This window comes from Manacus candei, unplaced genomic scaffold, assembly GCF_025592945.1.
Source record: "Manacus candei isolate 608988 ecotype Guabito, Panama unplaced genomic scaffold, ASM2559294v1 h1tg000028l, whole genome shotgun sequence".
Taxonomy (NCBI): Eukaryota; Metazoa; Chordata; class Aves; order Passeriformes; family Pipridae; genus Manacus; species Manacus candei.
The window spans coordinates 44,494,969-44,512,444 of NW_026138076.1; the positions used below are offsets into that span (position 1 = coordinate 44,494,969).

Here is a 17,476-nt window from a genome sequence, read left to right on the forward strand (position 1 = left end):
AAACAAAGGAGAACATTACAGTTCAACCAGTTTGTGTACTAGTACCCTCTGGAATTACTAGAATTACAGCTCCATCATTTCAGACGTGCCACAGATCACAGTCTCCCTCACCAACATATCCTGTCCCCACCACAACATTTGCTGACCATGCCCCTGCTTAGCTGCATCCAGGACTGTAGAGCAGCTCTCAGATCAGTGTAGATGTTCTCCTGCCACGGGAGCATGAGTTCCTAACACTGCTGTCCAGGGTGTATCTTTACTACCAGCTTGCAGACAGCCTAAGTGAGATGCTAGAGCCCACGATAAACCAGTGATGAAACACTGAGTAAGAAACATCAAAGGAATATGTGCATAACTACAGGGAGAGAGAATCAGAGTACTGAGACTGCTGGGAACCCAGCAGTCAGAGCTTAGGAGGGCAAAGCCTGTGTTCACTAATGTTACAGTGCATCAGGAGTGGTTTGACTGATTTTGGGAGTCAGGCTTTTTTTGGTCCAGAAATTCAAAGGTCAGGTTAAATGCATAACATAACTGGTTGAATATCCTATGTGATTCTTCTTCCCCTATGTGGGTGTCTCCAAAGCACTGCTCTATATGATTTTCCTATATAACACATATCTAGTACAAGCAGTACTGTGCCTAATCTAAGCACCAGATGGAATTTTGTCTACAACTTGTGAAACATATATGAAAACATTTTCCACTTTAAGCCCTGAGCTGTCTCCTCCTCTCCTTGCTGCCACAAAAGTCTGGCTCTACTTTAAGTTAGCAACTGATCTCAATTCTTATTTTTTGGTTTAGGCAAGAGAAATAAAGCAAACATACTCTGCTCCTTTGTCTTTGTGCTCATGATTTTTACAATGCATGTCACCCTTCCAGAGTCCACAAGGAATATTGAAGATTGGCAGACTATTTCCAAGTTAGACATCCACTGCAGGAATTGTAACAGCAGCCAATTCATTCAGGTTAGAGAGTGATGCTTTAAAAACATCAGTGAAGACAGCAAAAATAGAACGACAAAATCTATGGAAGGATGTCAAAATTACTTAGAAAAATACAGATCCTTAAAGACAGACACAAGTGCTTTCAGGTAAGGTGGGCAGAGGCCTAATAAACAGATGGGTTCCCATTAGGAAAAGATCACTCAGCAGCAGTGAATATGCTGCTAAATTATTTTATCACTTATTTGATTGTTCAGAAAGGCTGTTAAGTTTCTCCAAGATTTTTTCAGGGATTGCAAGCATATGTAAAACATGAAAATCACCACAAAGAAACTACCTGTTCCTGTTTACTGGAAGAGAAAGCCACAAATTGTGCAACCCTAAGGAAGAATTATTTTAAAAACCACACTCTCAGACCTTCCACAAAGGTAACAAAACCTTTCTTAAAGATGACCATGGCCATCTAAGAAGTCATTTGTCATTGGCAAATCAAATACATGGCTGCCTCTTTTTTTTTTTTTTTTAATCACAGCTGACACCCAGCCATTTCTGAAACTGAAATTCATGCAAAGTAACTACAAAGGTTCATTCATTGCTAATAACAAAAAACACACTGAGGACACCAAAACCAACTAAAAACACAACAGGACACCAATTAGGCTGATTTAATGACCCTTCCATCACACTAGAAATGTGCCTCCTAATGTAATTGCCAGACCAGGTCTTTAAGTTATGCCATATGCAGTGGTTATTTCTGTTAGCTGGTTAGAAAAAGGGCTGGAATTGGAAAGGACATGAAGTGGCTCCAGAGGCATAGCTGATGAGCAGATTGTGAGGACCAGGGAAGAAAGCCTTGAACAGGCAGAAACAAACAGGAATTTTCACAGGCCTAAGGCCATTTGTGTTTGGCAGGAACCAGCTTTCTAGTAAAGACTTCATTTCACATAAAAATGTGGGGTTTTAGGGACTACTGCACTTTGCCAGCAGGAAGCAAATAAAGCCCCTTCCTTGTGGGAAACTATTCTTATAAACAAATTCTTATGTACAGGCTTGTATCTGGAAAACAAAGAAACATTTTTATTACCAGTGATTTCTAGTTGCAGTCTACACAGTGCCAGTGCAGACTGCAGCCCCACTGAGACACGTCCCATTTCTTGCGTTCACCAAAATCTTAAAACATTCTTTGCTTCTGGAGAAAAATAAGAATTGTGCAAGTGCTCCTTCTCACCTTGACAATATTACATTATTACCATCCTCGTCATTGTCTCATTTTGCTTCAACAATCCCCATCATTAAATGCACAGGAACATACCAGTTGTACATTCTGGATTACTTGGCTCCAGTAAATAACAGCATTTGCCAGCTATCACATACTGCCACTTATGTACCCTTTTCTCAGCTGATTGCAATGGTGACTAGAACAGTAAATAACATTTTGCCCTATAATGTACTGTATTCATACCCATAACAGAATGTAGTAGCATTCTTTTTGCTAAATATGCATTTATGTGCTTTTCTTCTCTCTTGTGCATACACACAAATGCTGGCAGGTGAGCTATGTAATTTTTTAATTCTTCTGAACTACTGAACTATATACATCAGTGACAGTTATCCAAGTCACATACATCAATCAATCACAATAATTTTTTATTAATATTTGTTTCAGAGACATTTCAAATATTTTTTTTCTCCCTGAGCAATCTTAGCTTGCATGTCATCTCATAGTAATTGTGATGAACAGCAGATGGAAAGAGGTAATACAAAAAGAGAAATCCAATTTTGTACCCTTTCTAGGTAGAAATTGTAGAACAAATCCTTATGTTATTTTCCTTATGCAGTGCCATATTCTCTATGCTAATTTTATAGAACAAATGGTCATAATCCACTTTGTATCGTTACAAATGCCGTAAAGGAGATGAGGGACTTTAAAATATAAACCACACAAGAAGAGAGAAGCAAATACCCCAAGGACAAGCAGCAAAATGGATTCCCTGGAGGGAGCAATTTTGCACCAAGGTGGAGCTGTACTGGAAATACCGAGGATATTTCAAATGAGTGCTTGCCTAATTGCATGGCTGGTTCCTTCTGGCATATTTCACAATATGTGCAGATACATTCAGAGGGAGTAAAGTATTTATTGATTTTGGGGTTTAAGCTGACATAAAATTTTGAGCATTTTTGTTTCTTCACACAAAAGGCCTCAGCAGTTTTCAGTTGTAGCAGCTGCACCTCCCTTCCAAAACTGTGAGAAATTATGAGTTCCAGTTTTCATATGAGGGGGCCTGGGGTACTGGATGTTTCAGATCAGACACTGGGTTTTCTCTGTCTGTGAGTTAGAGAAATTTTAAATACTGTTCCCATTCTCATACACAATTCTTCAGCAATATCTTATTCCAACTGTAAGATCCAGATCAAATTAATACACAAAGTTTTCTGCCACTCTCCGCCTTGTCCTGGCCTCACTCTGCATTTTTATAACCGACTTCAGTATTGGAACATCCAGCTGCTAACTCATGTGAGATCAACCATTTGTCAGATATGTTTTATGCTTCGAAGCATGGCTGCCTTTTCTTTCGAGCATAGCTATTTTACTTTTTATTTCAAATTTGCTATGTTTGTCCTGCTTGCCCTTGTTCTGTGGTCTTCTTTGCCCAAGGGGTGCAGATGGGAAGACAAAAGGGGAGAAGGGCAGGGTCTCCACATAACCATGGACAGTAGCTCAACTCAGGGTCAAAGAGCAGATCTGTGCCTATGAACTCCATTTCCCAACACGCATAAGGTGTTTAAAGGTGTGCAATCATCTTAAAACAGAGATGACATTTTAAAGGACTAGTGACCATGTCTATATGATCTTACCTTTGGCTTTGCTTTTAATTCTACATGTTATATATTCTACTGAATTGGCTAAGAGAGCATAAAGAGAAAGATTATTTAATAGCAATTTATCACACAAATATGTACACGAGCCTACACACACATTTCAAAGCATCTTCACTTGTTCTAAAGTCTTTGTTTGACTTACCCACACGGTAAAAGTGTCAGTATGAAAAATGGCAAACTCCTCAAACATCAGCTCTTTGTATTAGTTCCAACACTGATGACAGCAGCTAGTCTTTCTCCCAGTCAGAGTCAGTGACCCAGCACCACTACGGAAGTGTGACCTGTTATTCCATTGTGTTTCGTGCCCCATGAACAAAAATGTCAGCTCTGCTCTGACTGCAAAAACCTTTATTACTACTGATGTATGAGAATGGGCTAAATGTAAATTTGATAAACAGAACCTAGGTAGATTTTGCCCTGTGAGACTTCTGGCCAATAGTAACATATAATTACAGATTAAACACAGTGGATCTGGAGATTCATGAGAGAAAGTAGGCATGAATGCCTAAAGTAGATATATTTTTTTCTCTACAGCACTTTTCATATTGTGGCCACTTTCCAAGTTGCCAAACAGGTTGCATCAAACGTGGAGATCATGCTCCTGTTCAGCACAATGAGAAGTTACCCCAAAATATTACCATATCACACAGGCACTCTATAAACACCGTGAAATGAACTCCTCCTAAAGAGTTTACGAATGGAACAAAAGGTTGGAGAAAAAAAAGCAGATGCCCAATGGAAACAATGCAGAGATCAGAGCAGAGTTTATGTCTGCTTGACTTCTGGACCACTGCTACACCTAAATCATACCTCTCCAAACTCAAAAGAATTGAGTACATGTGGACGTACAAGGTCAGCATTCTATAAATTCTCAGCTTCAGAAGCAGAACTGCAGGACCAGCAATTTATAGGCAGCTCCTGCTGATGTTTCTAATTGCTATAGTAGAAATTACGTGCATTCTTCACAGCAGTAGCATGTAAAATCTCTTCTCTTTTTCATCTGCTAGAGCTCAGCTAGCATACCTGTTCATGGGGCTCATTAGCATGTGCTACAGATGTTGGTAGATAACCTTGAAAAAACCGTAAATGTGGTTGAGCCCTGGTCTCATTTGTTTTGCATAGTTAGAACTTCTGCACTTCCTTCAAGCTATACCTCTCAGTGGGGTGTTCAGTACATCATCTCCTGGAGTTTGGGGGTGGCTTGTTTTCTTAAGCATTTCTTCCACAATTATTTGGCTTACAGGCACAGGAAAGAATAACCTTTTGTTTCTGCCATTTGCCTACTTGTATCTTTGGTGGAGACAGACATTATCAGTAATATTTATCTTAATGTCCAAGTAAGGGAAACATGCCCAACAGATGCTTCTTTACCATTTTTAAATAAGCTACATGGTATTTGAACAGTAAGTAAGCATGCTACAAACATTTATGAGCTAACACTGTCCCTTCCCACAGTCCTCTGCCTCCTTAAAGCCATTTACTCGTCAATTATCCTAATTCACCTTAGAATGAGAAACTAATAAACCTCACAGGAAGACAAGTCTCTTTTCCAGAGCATTATAAATTCTTGATCTTTCTTTTAAAGTGAGGGTCAGGACTGAGGAAACTTGTTGGAGATGAAAGAGCATTACAGGTGTCTGCCTTCTGTGCATCTGTGATACACAAAACTTCATGCTTAACAAATTTTCCCACTTCACAGGAATAGGGAATGGACTTCCAGCAATCGGGTTCAAATCATGGCATGTTTTTCCACTAAAAGATCAAGATATACTTTCCTTCCTGTTACTTGGATTGCTATCAGACAAAGCTCCCACATAATAAATGCAATCTGCCTCTTCCTCCTAATTCACACTGGGCCCTCAACTGGAGTGAAGTATCCTGATTCCTCTGTGGACATGTGTTACAGATGTCACTTAGGGCACATGCTGGGGATGAACACCATTTAACAGTCCCTTGAACTGGAATTGCATTACCATCATATTAATTCCGATCAGAGTTAAAGGGTTTACGTGGCATTCATAAGCCACTGGTTCTGTTTCCCTGACTGCACATTCTGTATGTGTGGACTACTGCTGTCAATGCTCACAGAAGAAAGCCCAAAAAGCTAGTCTTACAAAAGTCTGAAGTCATACACAGCTGTGTGAACAGGACTGGGTTTTCTTTGGCCAGGAAATTCTCATTAACTTTGTAAAACTGCATAAATGGTGGAATATGAATTGGATCTGAACCCTCAAAACCACATAGGTTTGTAATTATGGTCAGAATGACTTTAATTATTAGACCAAAGGTCCAAAATTGTAAAGGAATACATAAAAGTACACTTCTCTTCCAGTCAGTTTTATAGATAACAGAACATATTGAGATTGGTGATAAGAGAAATTCTTCCTTTGTGGAACTGAATAAATGCCAGCATCACCACTGCATTTCAAGTGATATTAAGATCAAGGTAATCCAGATATTTTTGATTAAGCCAAACCATTAGCAGTACTTCTCCTAACCAGCTTTTCACAAAAGGAAATTCTCCAGAAACACTTTGAAATCAGACATCAAAGTCAGGGAAAAAAAAAAAATAAGACATTTTAGAGCACTAATAGGAAACACACAGAAAAACCTACAAAACCATGTCATTCTATCTGTTGTTGCCACATGTTTCACAGCACTGTGGGTCAGCCAGTACAGCACAGCGCGTCCTGTCCGGGCTTCAGGGAGTGGGGAACAGCTGGAGGGTTTTACCTGTCAAAAGAAGGCTTCTCTCCACAGTCAAATGCATCCTGTAGCTCCTTGACAAGATTAGCCTGCCCAGGCAGTCGGAAAAGGCCCTCTTCCCTCAGCCCCCGCTGTCGGATAAAATCCACACACTGCTCCACCAGCATAGGAGCCAGGCGGTTCCCATAGCGCTTTTCGTACCGGACAGTATCTTCCAGCTTCTGGCCAAAAATACCTGCACCAAAAAGAAAGATGTGACTTGGTTGAGAATCATAAAAACATTTGAGGGGCCTGTGCCTTCTACTCCAACGCACGCGACTTACATGTCATTCAAATGTGTGGACAATTAATGTCCTGCTTTCTTAAGAATAAAATGCTTAATTTCACCTTTGATGCTCCCACAGAAATACAGTGCTGACATATTTTATAACAACGCCCAGAAACACTATTTAAATAAAACACTGTCAATTGTTTGCAAGACCATAAGCACATGAAACGTAGAAAGAACACAAACAGGATTTTCCATCACAAAACTTCTTATTCAAAAGAGATGAATATATACACATAGATATATATCCCCATCTTCTTTGGTTAATGCCTATTTATCTATTAAAAAATTAAGTACTTTTTGTGTGAGTTTCAATGGGATATAAACATTATCTTTACACATCGGGAGGAAAAGATTTATAAAGATAACTCTGGATTTTGATCCTACTCAACTAAATTATTAATTTTTCAATATAAACAAAGATCATTCCTATAATGTCTTACCTATTTCATTATCAGTGTCTGCTTTAGCAACAATAAATTCTGTGTGCAAAGAAAAGTGTCTGATATGAAAGGTGAAATGTGTCAAGATGAACTGCAGGAAATCTGCATTCATCCTTAACCTCATGAAGAGCATGGAGGTTTTTCAACAGAATCAACTTCAACTCTGATTCAAGGGTATCACTGCTAGCATTGGAAAGAGAGGTACTCATCATAGCTTATTTTGCCTCTCCCTTTCAAAGTGCAGAGCAGGTCACCACAGCATCACAATAATGTTCAGGCATGTCATCTGTGATGGAAACTCTCTCTTGAGACCATCGTTTGCTGAAGAGTACTGGGGCTGAAGCAAGGTAATTCAATTTCTATATATAGCAAGACAATGAATAGTTCTAAGGCAGTCATGATCAGAATCTAAAGAGCAAATAACTACCTCATTTTCCAATGACGAACACTATGAAGTTAAAAGAAAAAACAAAAAGCAGTAAGTCAAATTGTGTCCTTTACTGAGCACACAGTTCCTGCTGGCTTAAAAATTTTCAACGAGAAGAATAGAGTTGGTTTTGTTTGCTTTTTCCAAAGAATGCCCAAAGTTGAGTTAGTCAGCTTTTGATTTTGACCCAAAAACTTAATTCTCCCATAAATTACAACTGCATGGCTAAGTGTCCACAAGCTAAAGGAGCATCCTTCAGGGTAACCTTCAATGCATACATTTTTCCTCCAACAGAAAGGTAACTTACACCTCAGTTGTAGGGGGGACAGCTGCCCTGCCTATGTTCCAGGATGTTATGGCAAGTGTCAAGGTGCCCACACTGAAGTTCTGAGGTTTGTATTTAAAACCAATTACTTTCACTGTAGCACAGGAAATAACTGCAGAGAGTAACTGATGTCCTGCTAAGACATCCAGAAAGTCTCTTGAGACGCTGAGCAGCATATTTTGTGATTTCCATGGTACCCACACTTGTGGATGCCAAAACCAGCAGTAGGTAAGTGAATGAACATCACACAGTCGCTCTTTATTAGCTCATTTTTTTTCATGTTGTACAAAGCCCAACAAGTAGCAATTAAAGAAGGAATTTTTGACATTTCAGAGTGAGTCAAGCTTGGAAGAATACTGACTGATGTGGTGTCCACAAAGTTCAGGCTCTTCAGGCTGGCAGAGGAGTTAAAGCATGTTTTCTTATTTCTTACATACCTTCCTAGTCTCCTATGAACTGCCTAGGGGGATGGGAGGAGTATTAATTGAATTCAGGTTTCTTGTATCTGTCTGAGTTAGGAGTTGCAGCTGGTCAACACAGAGAACCTTTAGTCCTTCCAGTTGCTAGACCCTTCTGAAAGCAGGAGAATTAAGGAGGAAGGTCCACTGAAAGTCAGTTAAGGAATCTGTGTGATTAGGGGAGTTTGGGGGTTTCAAAGTCCTTCTTAATGTATGAGAAGGCTGCTGTTCAGCGCTCCTCAATTTGTACCTTCTCCTGGCTGAACAAGCCCCACTTGCTCTGCCTTTCCTCAAAGGGCATGTCTTCTAGGTTCTGAGCACCTTAGTGATCCTTTGCTCAGCTCTCTCCAGTATTATTTCCACTTCCTGGTTTTGGTGGGGTTTTTTTTTGGTTTTGTTTTGGTTTTTTAAGTTCACAATATTTGGAATATGGTCTAAAAAATGCTAAGCAGAGGAGGTTAATCACTTCCCTCCTTCTGCTAGCTGATATTGCCCAGACTGCTGTCTAATCTTGCTTGCTGCCAGGTCCACTGCTGGCTCGTGTCCAGCTTACTATTTGCCAGGGCATCCAGGTTCCTTCTTCAGAGCTGCTTTCCTGGGGTTATTCCTTCTTAGGTGTAGGACTTGGCCACCCTACTCCAGCTTATCCTATTAACATACAGACGTGAGCTTCCTTTCAAGGGCCCATGAGATCTCTTGGTTTTAAACACAAGGGGTTTTGCCTCTTTTCAAACAAAATACGATAGGATATTCCAATTATACAATTACAAGGTATGCACAGTTACAACTCCTGCTCACTGACAGTACAATTAGAACAAGCCTGGCTATACTTCTCACCATGCTAACTTTCTTTAATCAGTAATGTGCATATTGCTGCTTAAATTTGCAAACTGCTTTGGAACTCATACTAGTAATAACACTGCAGTCAAAACACATCACTTTCTATTAATATATTTTTGGATCCTGCCTTTTTTTTTCAGTTTGTTTTAAAATGGTTTTCAAAGCATATCTAATAGATACTTAATAAAATCAGAATAAGGCTGTTTCGTGCAGTGGAAGCAAAAACCCTTCATATATTATTATAAATTGCTGATGTACCACAACATAAAATGCACTGAAGACAGGTTGCAACCATAAAGTATTAAGATGTCTGTAACTAGAAATAAACACTATTTTTTAGGACAAATAGAAAGTAAGAAGTGATTCATACACAGAAGCTGACAAAGATTAAATACATCGATATGACAAACTTGGTTCTGCATTGTAGCAGAAAATTACACATGTTGTAGGAAGAAAACCTTAATAAAACCTATATCTGAGGGAAAATAAAACCTGATGTGATAGAGAGGGAAAAACAGTAAGTCCGAATCAGAGCCTAAAATTTCCTGGTTCTGGTCCCTTAAGTGTAGACACTGAATTGTTTCTATTATTGTCTACAATAAGGGAAGTTGTAAATGAAGCAATTTTCATTGAGACACTTAAAATACACATAGCTAGGAATGCCTGAAGGAGAGACAGAGTAACTACAGTTGTCTCAGATTTAACAGATTTGATTCAGATCCTACACAATCCTCAGAACAGTTGCATCAAGTCTGGCCACAGATATACTTTCCCAGCTGGAGGAGTAGGTGTATGCCCCATATCATCACATGGCAGAGAAAGCCTCAGGGACTTGGCTTCCCATCTGTATGAATGTTGATAATACCATATTTACCTCACAGGCACGAGGATCTCCACACTCAGCTTTGGGAAGCTCATAGCTAACGTGGTAACACTGACAACCATGCAATAACCTAAAGTTAAGACCTTAGTCTCATGAAAAATCACCACGTGACACCTTGAAGTCACCATTTACTACTCTCTTCATTCTCCGATTTGTTTGGCACTGGAATTTATCTTAGGAAGGTCTGAGTTTGTGCCAAAGTATGGACTGAACTCCTCCAAAGGAAGTATTTCCTCCACCTAACAAATGCAGAACACTGCACCAGGCAGCACTTGGCCAGGAAAGAAATCAGTCATGATAAGCCTGCACAAATATTGACTTGAAGTTACAGACTTGCTGATGCCTTATGGCAAAGGTACTCTGTTGCCAGGGGTAGAAGTGGCAGAAACACAAGAACTCTTCTTCCACATCATGCCGTCAGAGCTTTTACCTTGCTCATCATCTTTTTAGCACCTGTTGGGTTTTGCTTTACAATAAAAGCCACGATCATTCCCCTGTAAAATGCACCTTCTTCCACTGTCCCTTTCTAATGCTTTTATCCCCTCTTATGTCACAAATAACTACTACTGACATATTGCAGATGAGCATTTTATGAAAATTCAGATGCTGACCATTAGGAAGCAAAGGCAATGCTGTGAAGAATTGTGGTTGCAAAAACGTACAGTTACCTTAGAGGTTGGCAGAGACAACGATGAACACTATCAGCTGTAACTGGTAACTACTAGCACCTCATTTAGGAAAAGACAGTCCAGGTTATGGAGACTACAACTTAACCAAAATCACAGAGATAATTTCTGTTTTTTAAAAATGTATACTGATAATGCTGGTTTTTAAAAGTAAATTTTCACTACAGCAACTAAACAAGAACATCTCTGTGGAGAAGGAAATAAAAAGAGAGCCCTCATAACTCATGTTGTAATCCAAACCCAAGTTCTCTTCCTAACTCTCAGTGTCTCCAAAATCCAGAATGCACAGATGCACAAGAGCTGACCTGTCGTTTGGTTTATCCTTGGGACAGGGTGCCAGAGGGGAAACAAATAAATCAACAAGAAACCATGAGATTCAGCATAGCAGCAGCTTCGCTTCCCCATAGCTGGTGGAAGGCTGGAAAATGTACAGGATTCCAGTTCTGACCAGTCATTAGATTTAATCAGCAGAACTGCTTTCTCAGAAAGCACTTGTAGGTCTTTAAAGCTATATCCAATTAAGTGAAGATCACGCATAACATCAAAGAGGAAAATCACATGCTAGCAAAGGGCATGCTGAGCAGTTATTCATTAACTAGAACATTCCCGTGGCAGAAGTTTTGTAAACATTATGAGCAACTGGATTTCCATGCTTAACAGATACCCAGGAACACTATGAAAGACTATTTACAGTGCTATATGCAAATTCTGCACACGTCTACTCAGAAGTTGTGAAAGCACTGTGGTATTTTTTATGGTACATATTCACACTTAGAGTATGGTTTTAAAACCTAAGCATGCTACTAGTCAATGATTTCCTTAGCTAACTGAACACAGGCAGGGCTCACATCTCAAGTCTCTGGGCTTCTGATTCAGGAAGAAAAAAGGAGAAGATCAAGGTGGTTGTTCTGCCACCTTGCTCCCTAAAGAACAGCCCGAAATAAAGAATATCTCAAAAAAGCCCACCTGCCGCTCTGGCTCCACCACAGCACAAGTACTTGGTGAGCCAGAAGATTTCAGGGAGAAAAAAGCACTGAGGGCTGATGCTTTCACAGAAGGCCCACACCTGTACGTGTGTTCTCCCAATGTGCAGCAAAGGATCCCTGTCCTTTCAAGATAAGTTCTGATTTTATGGGCTATACTGATCAGAAAGGGCCAGTTAAGGTCAAAGGAACTGATCTCAGCTTAGGATCTGGATGAGAATTTTAAGCAGCTCTCAATCTCAATCAGTAATTCACTGACAGTGAAAATAACAGATCAGATGAATGGCTTTCAACAGCAGGGCTGCGAACAAAGGTCCTGGAATAACACAAAGAAGTGGCTGTCGTGGGCACATAACACCTAATATGGAGTTTTAAATTATTATTTTCTATCAGCTTTCTGCTCAGATGTTCCCCAGCAGTAAGTGCTGTTTTGAGTGGATCAAACGCAGGGAGTATTTTCTTCTTCTCTACAAAATTTTGTAATGTAGAGGGGAGGAAAAAATCTCACCAAAACCAGCAGCAGCAGAATTTTGTTCCTGAATAATTTTCCTTCCTTCAAGCCTTCTCCTACCCCATAGTCAGTGTGATGCCAGCAGTAGAGAAGACAAGACAAATTTCTGCCCTAGAGTTTAAAATATTTGCACACTCAAATAATCTGCTTAGGAAAAACAACTCTGAAATAAAAGTAGAACTAGATACAGGAAAGAAAAGAAGGCAATTTAAAAAACTTCCCTGGGAACTTATCACAGTTGATCACATCAGGCACTATTTCTCCAGCCACAGCCAATGCCACCTCCTCCTCCAAAACTCTGCCCATGCAAATTCACCATTCCAATGAGTGTTCTCACCACTGCATGCCACCCTCAGATGCTGCTTTCTCCACTTACCCTGCATGGTCTCTCCAGAGGTTCCTGTGGTGGAACTTAACCAGAGAGCATCTTCTCCACACTGGAGTTTAAAGATGCTCGGCTCTGTCTCTGTTCAGATGCTGCCCTCTGAGCACTGACTTCTCCTATGATGTGACCTCCAAACAAATCTGACATTTAATTTTCTGGTGCCAATCACAATGGAAATTTGATCTGGATTTCCAGGAAGGGTTCTACACCTGGTCTCATTGGTGAAGATCATGACATATCTCTGTCTGAACAAAAACTGTCATGATTCCCTTCCCCTTACAGTGACTAGCCAATGATTTTCCCTGGTAATTTTATTTTCTGCATCATGTTGCATAGCTTAGAACTAACTAATCTGCTTTATGAAAGTATAGACTAGGTTTGTAGAAGGCTAGTTTTGCCTTTTTTTTATACTTAAGTACACAATCTGCAAATGAAGTTATAGTAATTCTGTATGCCAATTAATAAGACACGGGTAGTTATCCTAATTTGTCTGTGCAACCTTAATGAAAATCCAGTTAATGTTCATCTTTCTGTTGACTTTGGCAGGACAAGGACATAGTGAAACATATGCCCCCAGCATTCTGCAGGTCTGACCAAGGGGCCTTAAGACAACAATCTTGACAGAAATGTGTATAAGAAAGCAACTGAAACATATGACACAGAGAGGAAAGCAAATCAGCAGCATCACCTCCATCATTCTGTCTCTGCCCCCAGCGCTGCCGCTTCACTTGGAGTTTTAGACACGGACAGCTTCCGTGTCAGAACATACGGAGAAAGAATCAACAGCTGAAGCTCTTCTTGGAGCAGCTAAGGCTGTAGCTAGGGACAAAGGCAGCTGTCTGCAAAATTATCAGTTAATCCTTTATTCGACTTCCAAACATTTCTCAAACAGTTAAGCGTATGAACTGGGCACAGGCAGCTCTAATTCACACCAACACCTTGAAATACAATACACATGCACATCCTCCTGGCCAGCCTCCAGCAGGACGGGAACTCCAGCAATCAAGGGCCTTGGGGAGGGGGGCACAGGGGGCAAACAGCTTTCAGTGCTGTCTCAGCTGCAGTTCTGCAGTGAGCCCCTCACTGGTTGTGATATCTCGTTTCAAGACATCGCCCCTGACTGCCTGCTCACACATCCCTCAAAGGCAATGACGTCACCACATCACTACTGAGGCTGGTGAGCAAAGAGCTGCACGGTCTTGCAAAAGGGCAAATGGCAGCATGAAGGAACAGTTGAGAAAGGAGCAAGAGAAGATGACAGAATATGTGCAAGCTCTGTACAAAATAATCTCTCACGCTTCAAAACAACATGACAGCTTAGCCCTTTCACTGGCATTTCTCAGTTCAGCATAGCTTCTAAGACAACACCAATGTCCTCCTCTTCCCCTACACAAAGTTTCTGTCCTTGTCACAGAGACAGTTTCTGCCCACCCATCTCAGGTGCTGTGGCACCTTACCACCACTTGTCATATCTCTTTCTTAGACATGTGTTTCCCTTCCAGTGCTTCCAGCTGACATATTACAGAATCCAGCCTCCGCTTTGCCCTCCTTCCCTGAGTACTGCCATGGTCTGCTTCAACAGGAGTATGTGCACTGCAGAAGAAAACTGGCTTTAAACACCTCCATGCAGCAGGTGAAAAGGCAAATGGAGGCTGCAGGGCAGCACAATGAAGTGACAGTGAATCACTTGCAACAGGACAGTGCACTGTAGGGCTACACTTCAATCCATCAGAAATCTCTGAGACCAAGGACTCGGTCTTCTGCACAGAGGAACATTTATCACGTTGCTTTGGTCCCTTCTCTTCTACCCCCCTCCTACCACACAAATAAAATGCAAGCAGAAACTCTTTTTCCTGATGTTCTGCCAAGACAAACAGGCAACTCGGAGCATCACAGGACTAATTCCCCCAGAGCTCTCACTTAATTTTACTCAGAGGCACTGCAATAATCTTGTCTAAAACCACCTCATTCCAGCATTCATAGGCTATTATGTAGAGGAGACAGTATCAGCTGGTCAGCTACAAACAAATGAACAAAGAAGTAAATAAATCATTCGTGGAATGTTGGCATCTGCATTGTTTAATGTCTTTTGTTTCGGTACTCTCATCTGCCCCTGCACACACATCCCCCTTTTGACTTGTAAGAAACCACGGCTTCACTAGCAAAGCAGAACGCAGTGACAGAACGGACCTACCTTTACGGAAACTAAAACACCGCTTAATTCTCCTATAAGTAGTTTTAGGAATGAAAGGAGCTGCTGCTAAGGCACCTGGGCTGCGGACTCCAGCATTTCTGTCTTCAGGCATCATACAGGCCAAGCCCCCACGTCCCTCCAAAGCTCTCCTTCACCAGCTGCATCCAGACGAAACACCACAACTGCTCATCGTTACTGACTGCTGAGGAGTTCTTATAATAGTGTATTTTCCTCTGGAGCTAGCAGATTTGTGGTCTTCTAGATCTTGGGTAGGGCTTGAAATGATTTTAATGTTCTCTTCCCTGCTTCAATTTTGCTTTGGGGAACAATTTCCTTCCATCTATTTCCTTTCGTTTCTTTTATTTCCTGCGGTGAGACAACTGCCTATTATGCAATGTCACAACAAAAGAGTTTCAGCAAAAAGATGTATCTTCCATTCAAACAGAAGTGCCTGAACAGATGGAGGGGGAGAAAGACCTCTTTCTCCCAGCTGGAACTGGGGGCTGAGCGGCAGAGTCTCTATTCCACAGGATAAGGTCAGCACTTCGCGGTGTTCAAGGGGAAAGAGAAGAACAATACCAAAAAGGCCACTGAAGAATCCTCCAGGATACGACACTCCTGGCTGGCACCCTCTATTTCTGCAACCAAGAAGCAAAAATAACAGCCCCTTCGCCCGAAAAGCTCTTTGTCCATAAGAGATTCCTTTCGAAAGACCTTTTATACACCCAGCTCCTCGTGTGATGCTCTCGTGGGCTTCTCGCTCGTTTTATTGCCTTCGAACTATACCAGGAGCTCTCACGGGAGAGGCGCGTCAGATGCGGCAGCAGCGCATCTTCGCCGGCAGGATCCCGGGGAGCTGCTGAGGAATACGTGCCTCCGGACGGGGCTGCGGTGTTGGCTGGCTCCCTCCGGCCCCCGGCCAGGCGATGGCAGCCCGGCCGCCGCCGCTGCCGTGTGCGTGCAGCAGGTGCGGGGGAAGGAGGCGCGGGAGCCGCCGCAGCGCAGGTTTGGCTGCTCCTCCGGGTGACTTTGAGTTGACTTCAGGCGGCTGTCATGTGCGGCTGCTGGAAAACCGAGCGGGCTGTGCCTGGCTCCTGCAGGAGGTGCCAGACCTTACACCACCAGCCCTGCTAAAACGCTCATGCTCCTTCTTCTCCCTCCCCCTTAGTTGCAGGCTCTGTAAAAAAACTGCCTTTTAAATCTAATCAGGAAGGGAATTTCATGTGCAAACAGGCATTGCATGCCCTGCCTCATTTACATTTCTTTTCCCTTTCAGATTTTCTTCCACAGTCACCTTATTCTTTTGGTGCAAAAAACAAGCTGTTTCTGATCACCTTTGCAGAGTCCCACCTGCCCCCCTCCTGCCTGCTCTTTCTAGCACAGGTTAACAAATAACAATTTAATGATACGGTTAATCATTTACAAAGCTCCTTGCTCTGGCACCAGGAGTCCTCTCACACTGCCAGACAAACTTTAAATATTAGTGGCTCACTAAGATTCAAACACATCCGTAACATGTGTGCTCGCACACCCACAGAGAGCTTGCTTACAATGCTTAAGAAAACCAGAAAATAAATTCACATGTTACTCAAAAAGTGGCACTTGACTTGTGTGACACTGGAACTATTGCGGTTTACCATCTAGTACTGAAATTTAGGAAGCTGTTATAAAACTAGTGTTCTGATTAATTAGCTGTTTGAAATAATTTTGTCTTGTAAATTTGTTACTGGATAGTCTCCATCATGTGACTGCAATTTTTCTCTATCTTGTTTATAGTATTTGTAACATATAAAACCATTTTTAACTTCAGCAGCTACAGCTCATAAAAGCAGGTTCTTAAGACAAGCCAGAAGTGCCTGTCTTTAGAAGGGTCAGACTGTTGCAGCAGCTGTAGAAACATCCTTGTAGCAAAGGATAATAAAAATATAAGTGTCTCAACATTCATAATTACAGAACAGTTAACAGAGCTTATTTACACTTGTGAAGATGGCTCAGACTATCGACTTAAGTAGTTAATAAAATGGGGGACATGTTAAAAACAGGGTTCTTAATGGTTACAAACCCCATGATACTGCTTTTGCCTTATTATTACAGCCAAGCCTTCTCACGTTTTCCACGGAATTAACTGTTTCCTTCCCATTACAAACAACCCTGAGTCAGTGTACTTGCACAAGAAATCCAATAGCAAAAACAAGAAGAACACGCTTCGAAGTGTTTTAACTACAAAGGAATTGAAACAGTGATGCAAGGATTGCTCCTGCTTTGTTTTATGCAAATCAGCATGCAAAGTCTCCAGAGAGGTGCCTCCTTCAGCAATTGGCATTTAATGTGCCTAGAACAATGACAGTGTCCTGAGAATTTTCATAGTGGCTGAAAGGATTCCCAGCTGTAAATCAGAAATAGCTCTTGCCCTATAAAAGAAATGAGGAGCTGGTAAAGAAAGCACAGGGTCAGGACTTGGGAGATTTGGTTTCTATTTGTAGCTC

At 41.3% G+C, this 17,476-nt stretch overlaps 1 protein-coding gene across 7 annotated transcripts in view; it reads right to left on the bottom strand.

The window, feature by feature from the left end:
• ARHGAP24 (Rho GTPase activating protein 24) overlaps positions 1-17,476 on the bottom strand; it is a 173,557-nt gene that overhangs the window by 15,429 nt on the left and 140,652 nt on the right. For 5 of the 7 annotated variants that reach the window (XM_051790917.1, XM_051790919.1, XM_051790922.1 and 2 more), the window contains one exon: positions 6,555-6,762. In XM_051790917.1, the coding sequence (XP_051646877.1) occupies positions 6,555-6,762 (208 nt within the window). Of the gene's footprint in view, positions 1-6,554; positions 6,763-14,990; positions 16,360-17,476 lie in introns of those variants that run through there. The other 2 variants (XM_051790923.1, XM_051790918.1) reach the window with 2 other exon arrangements.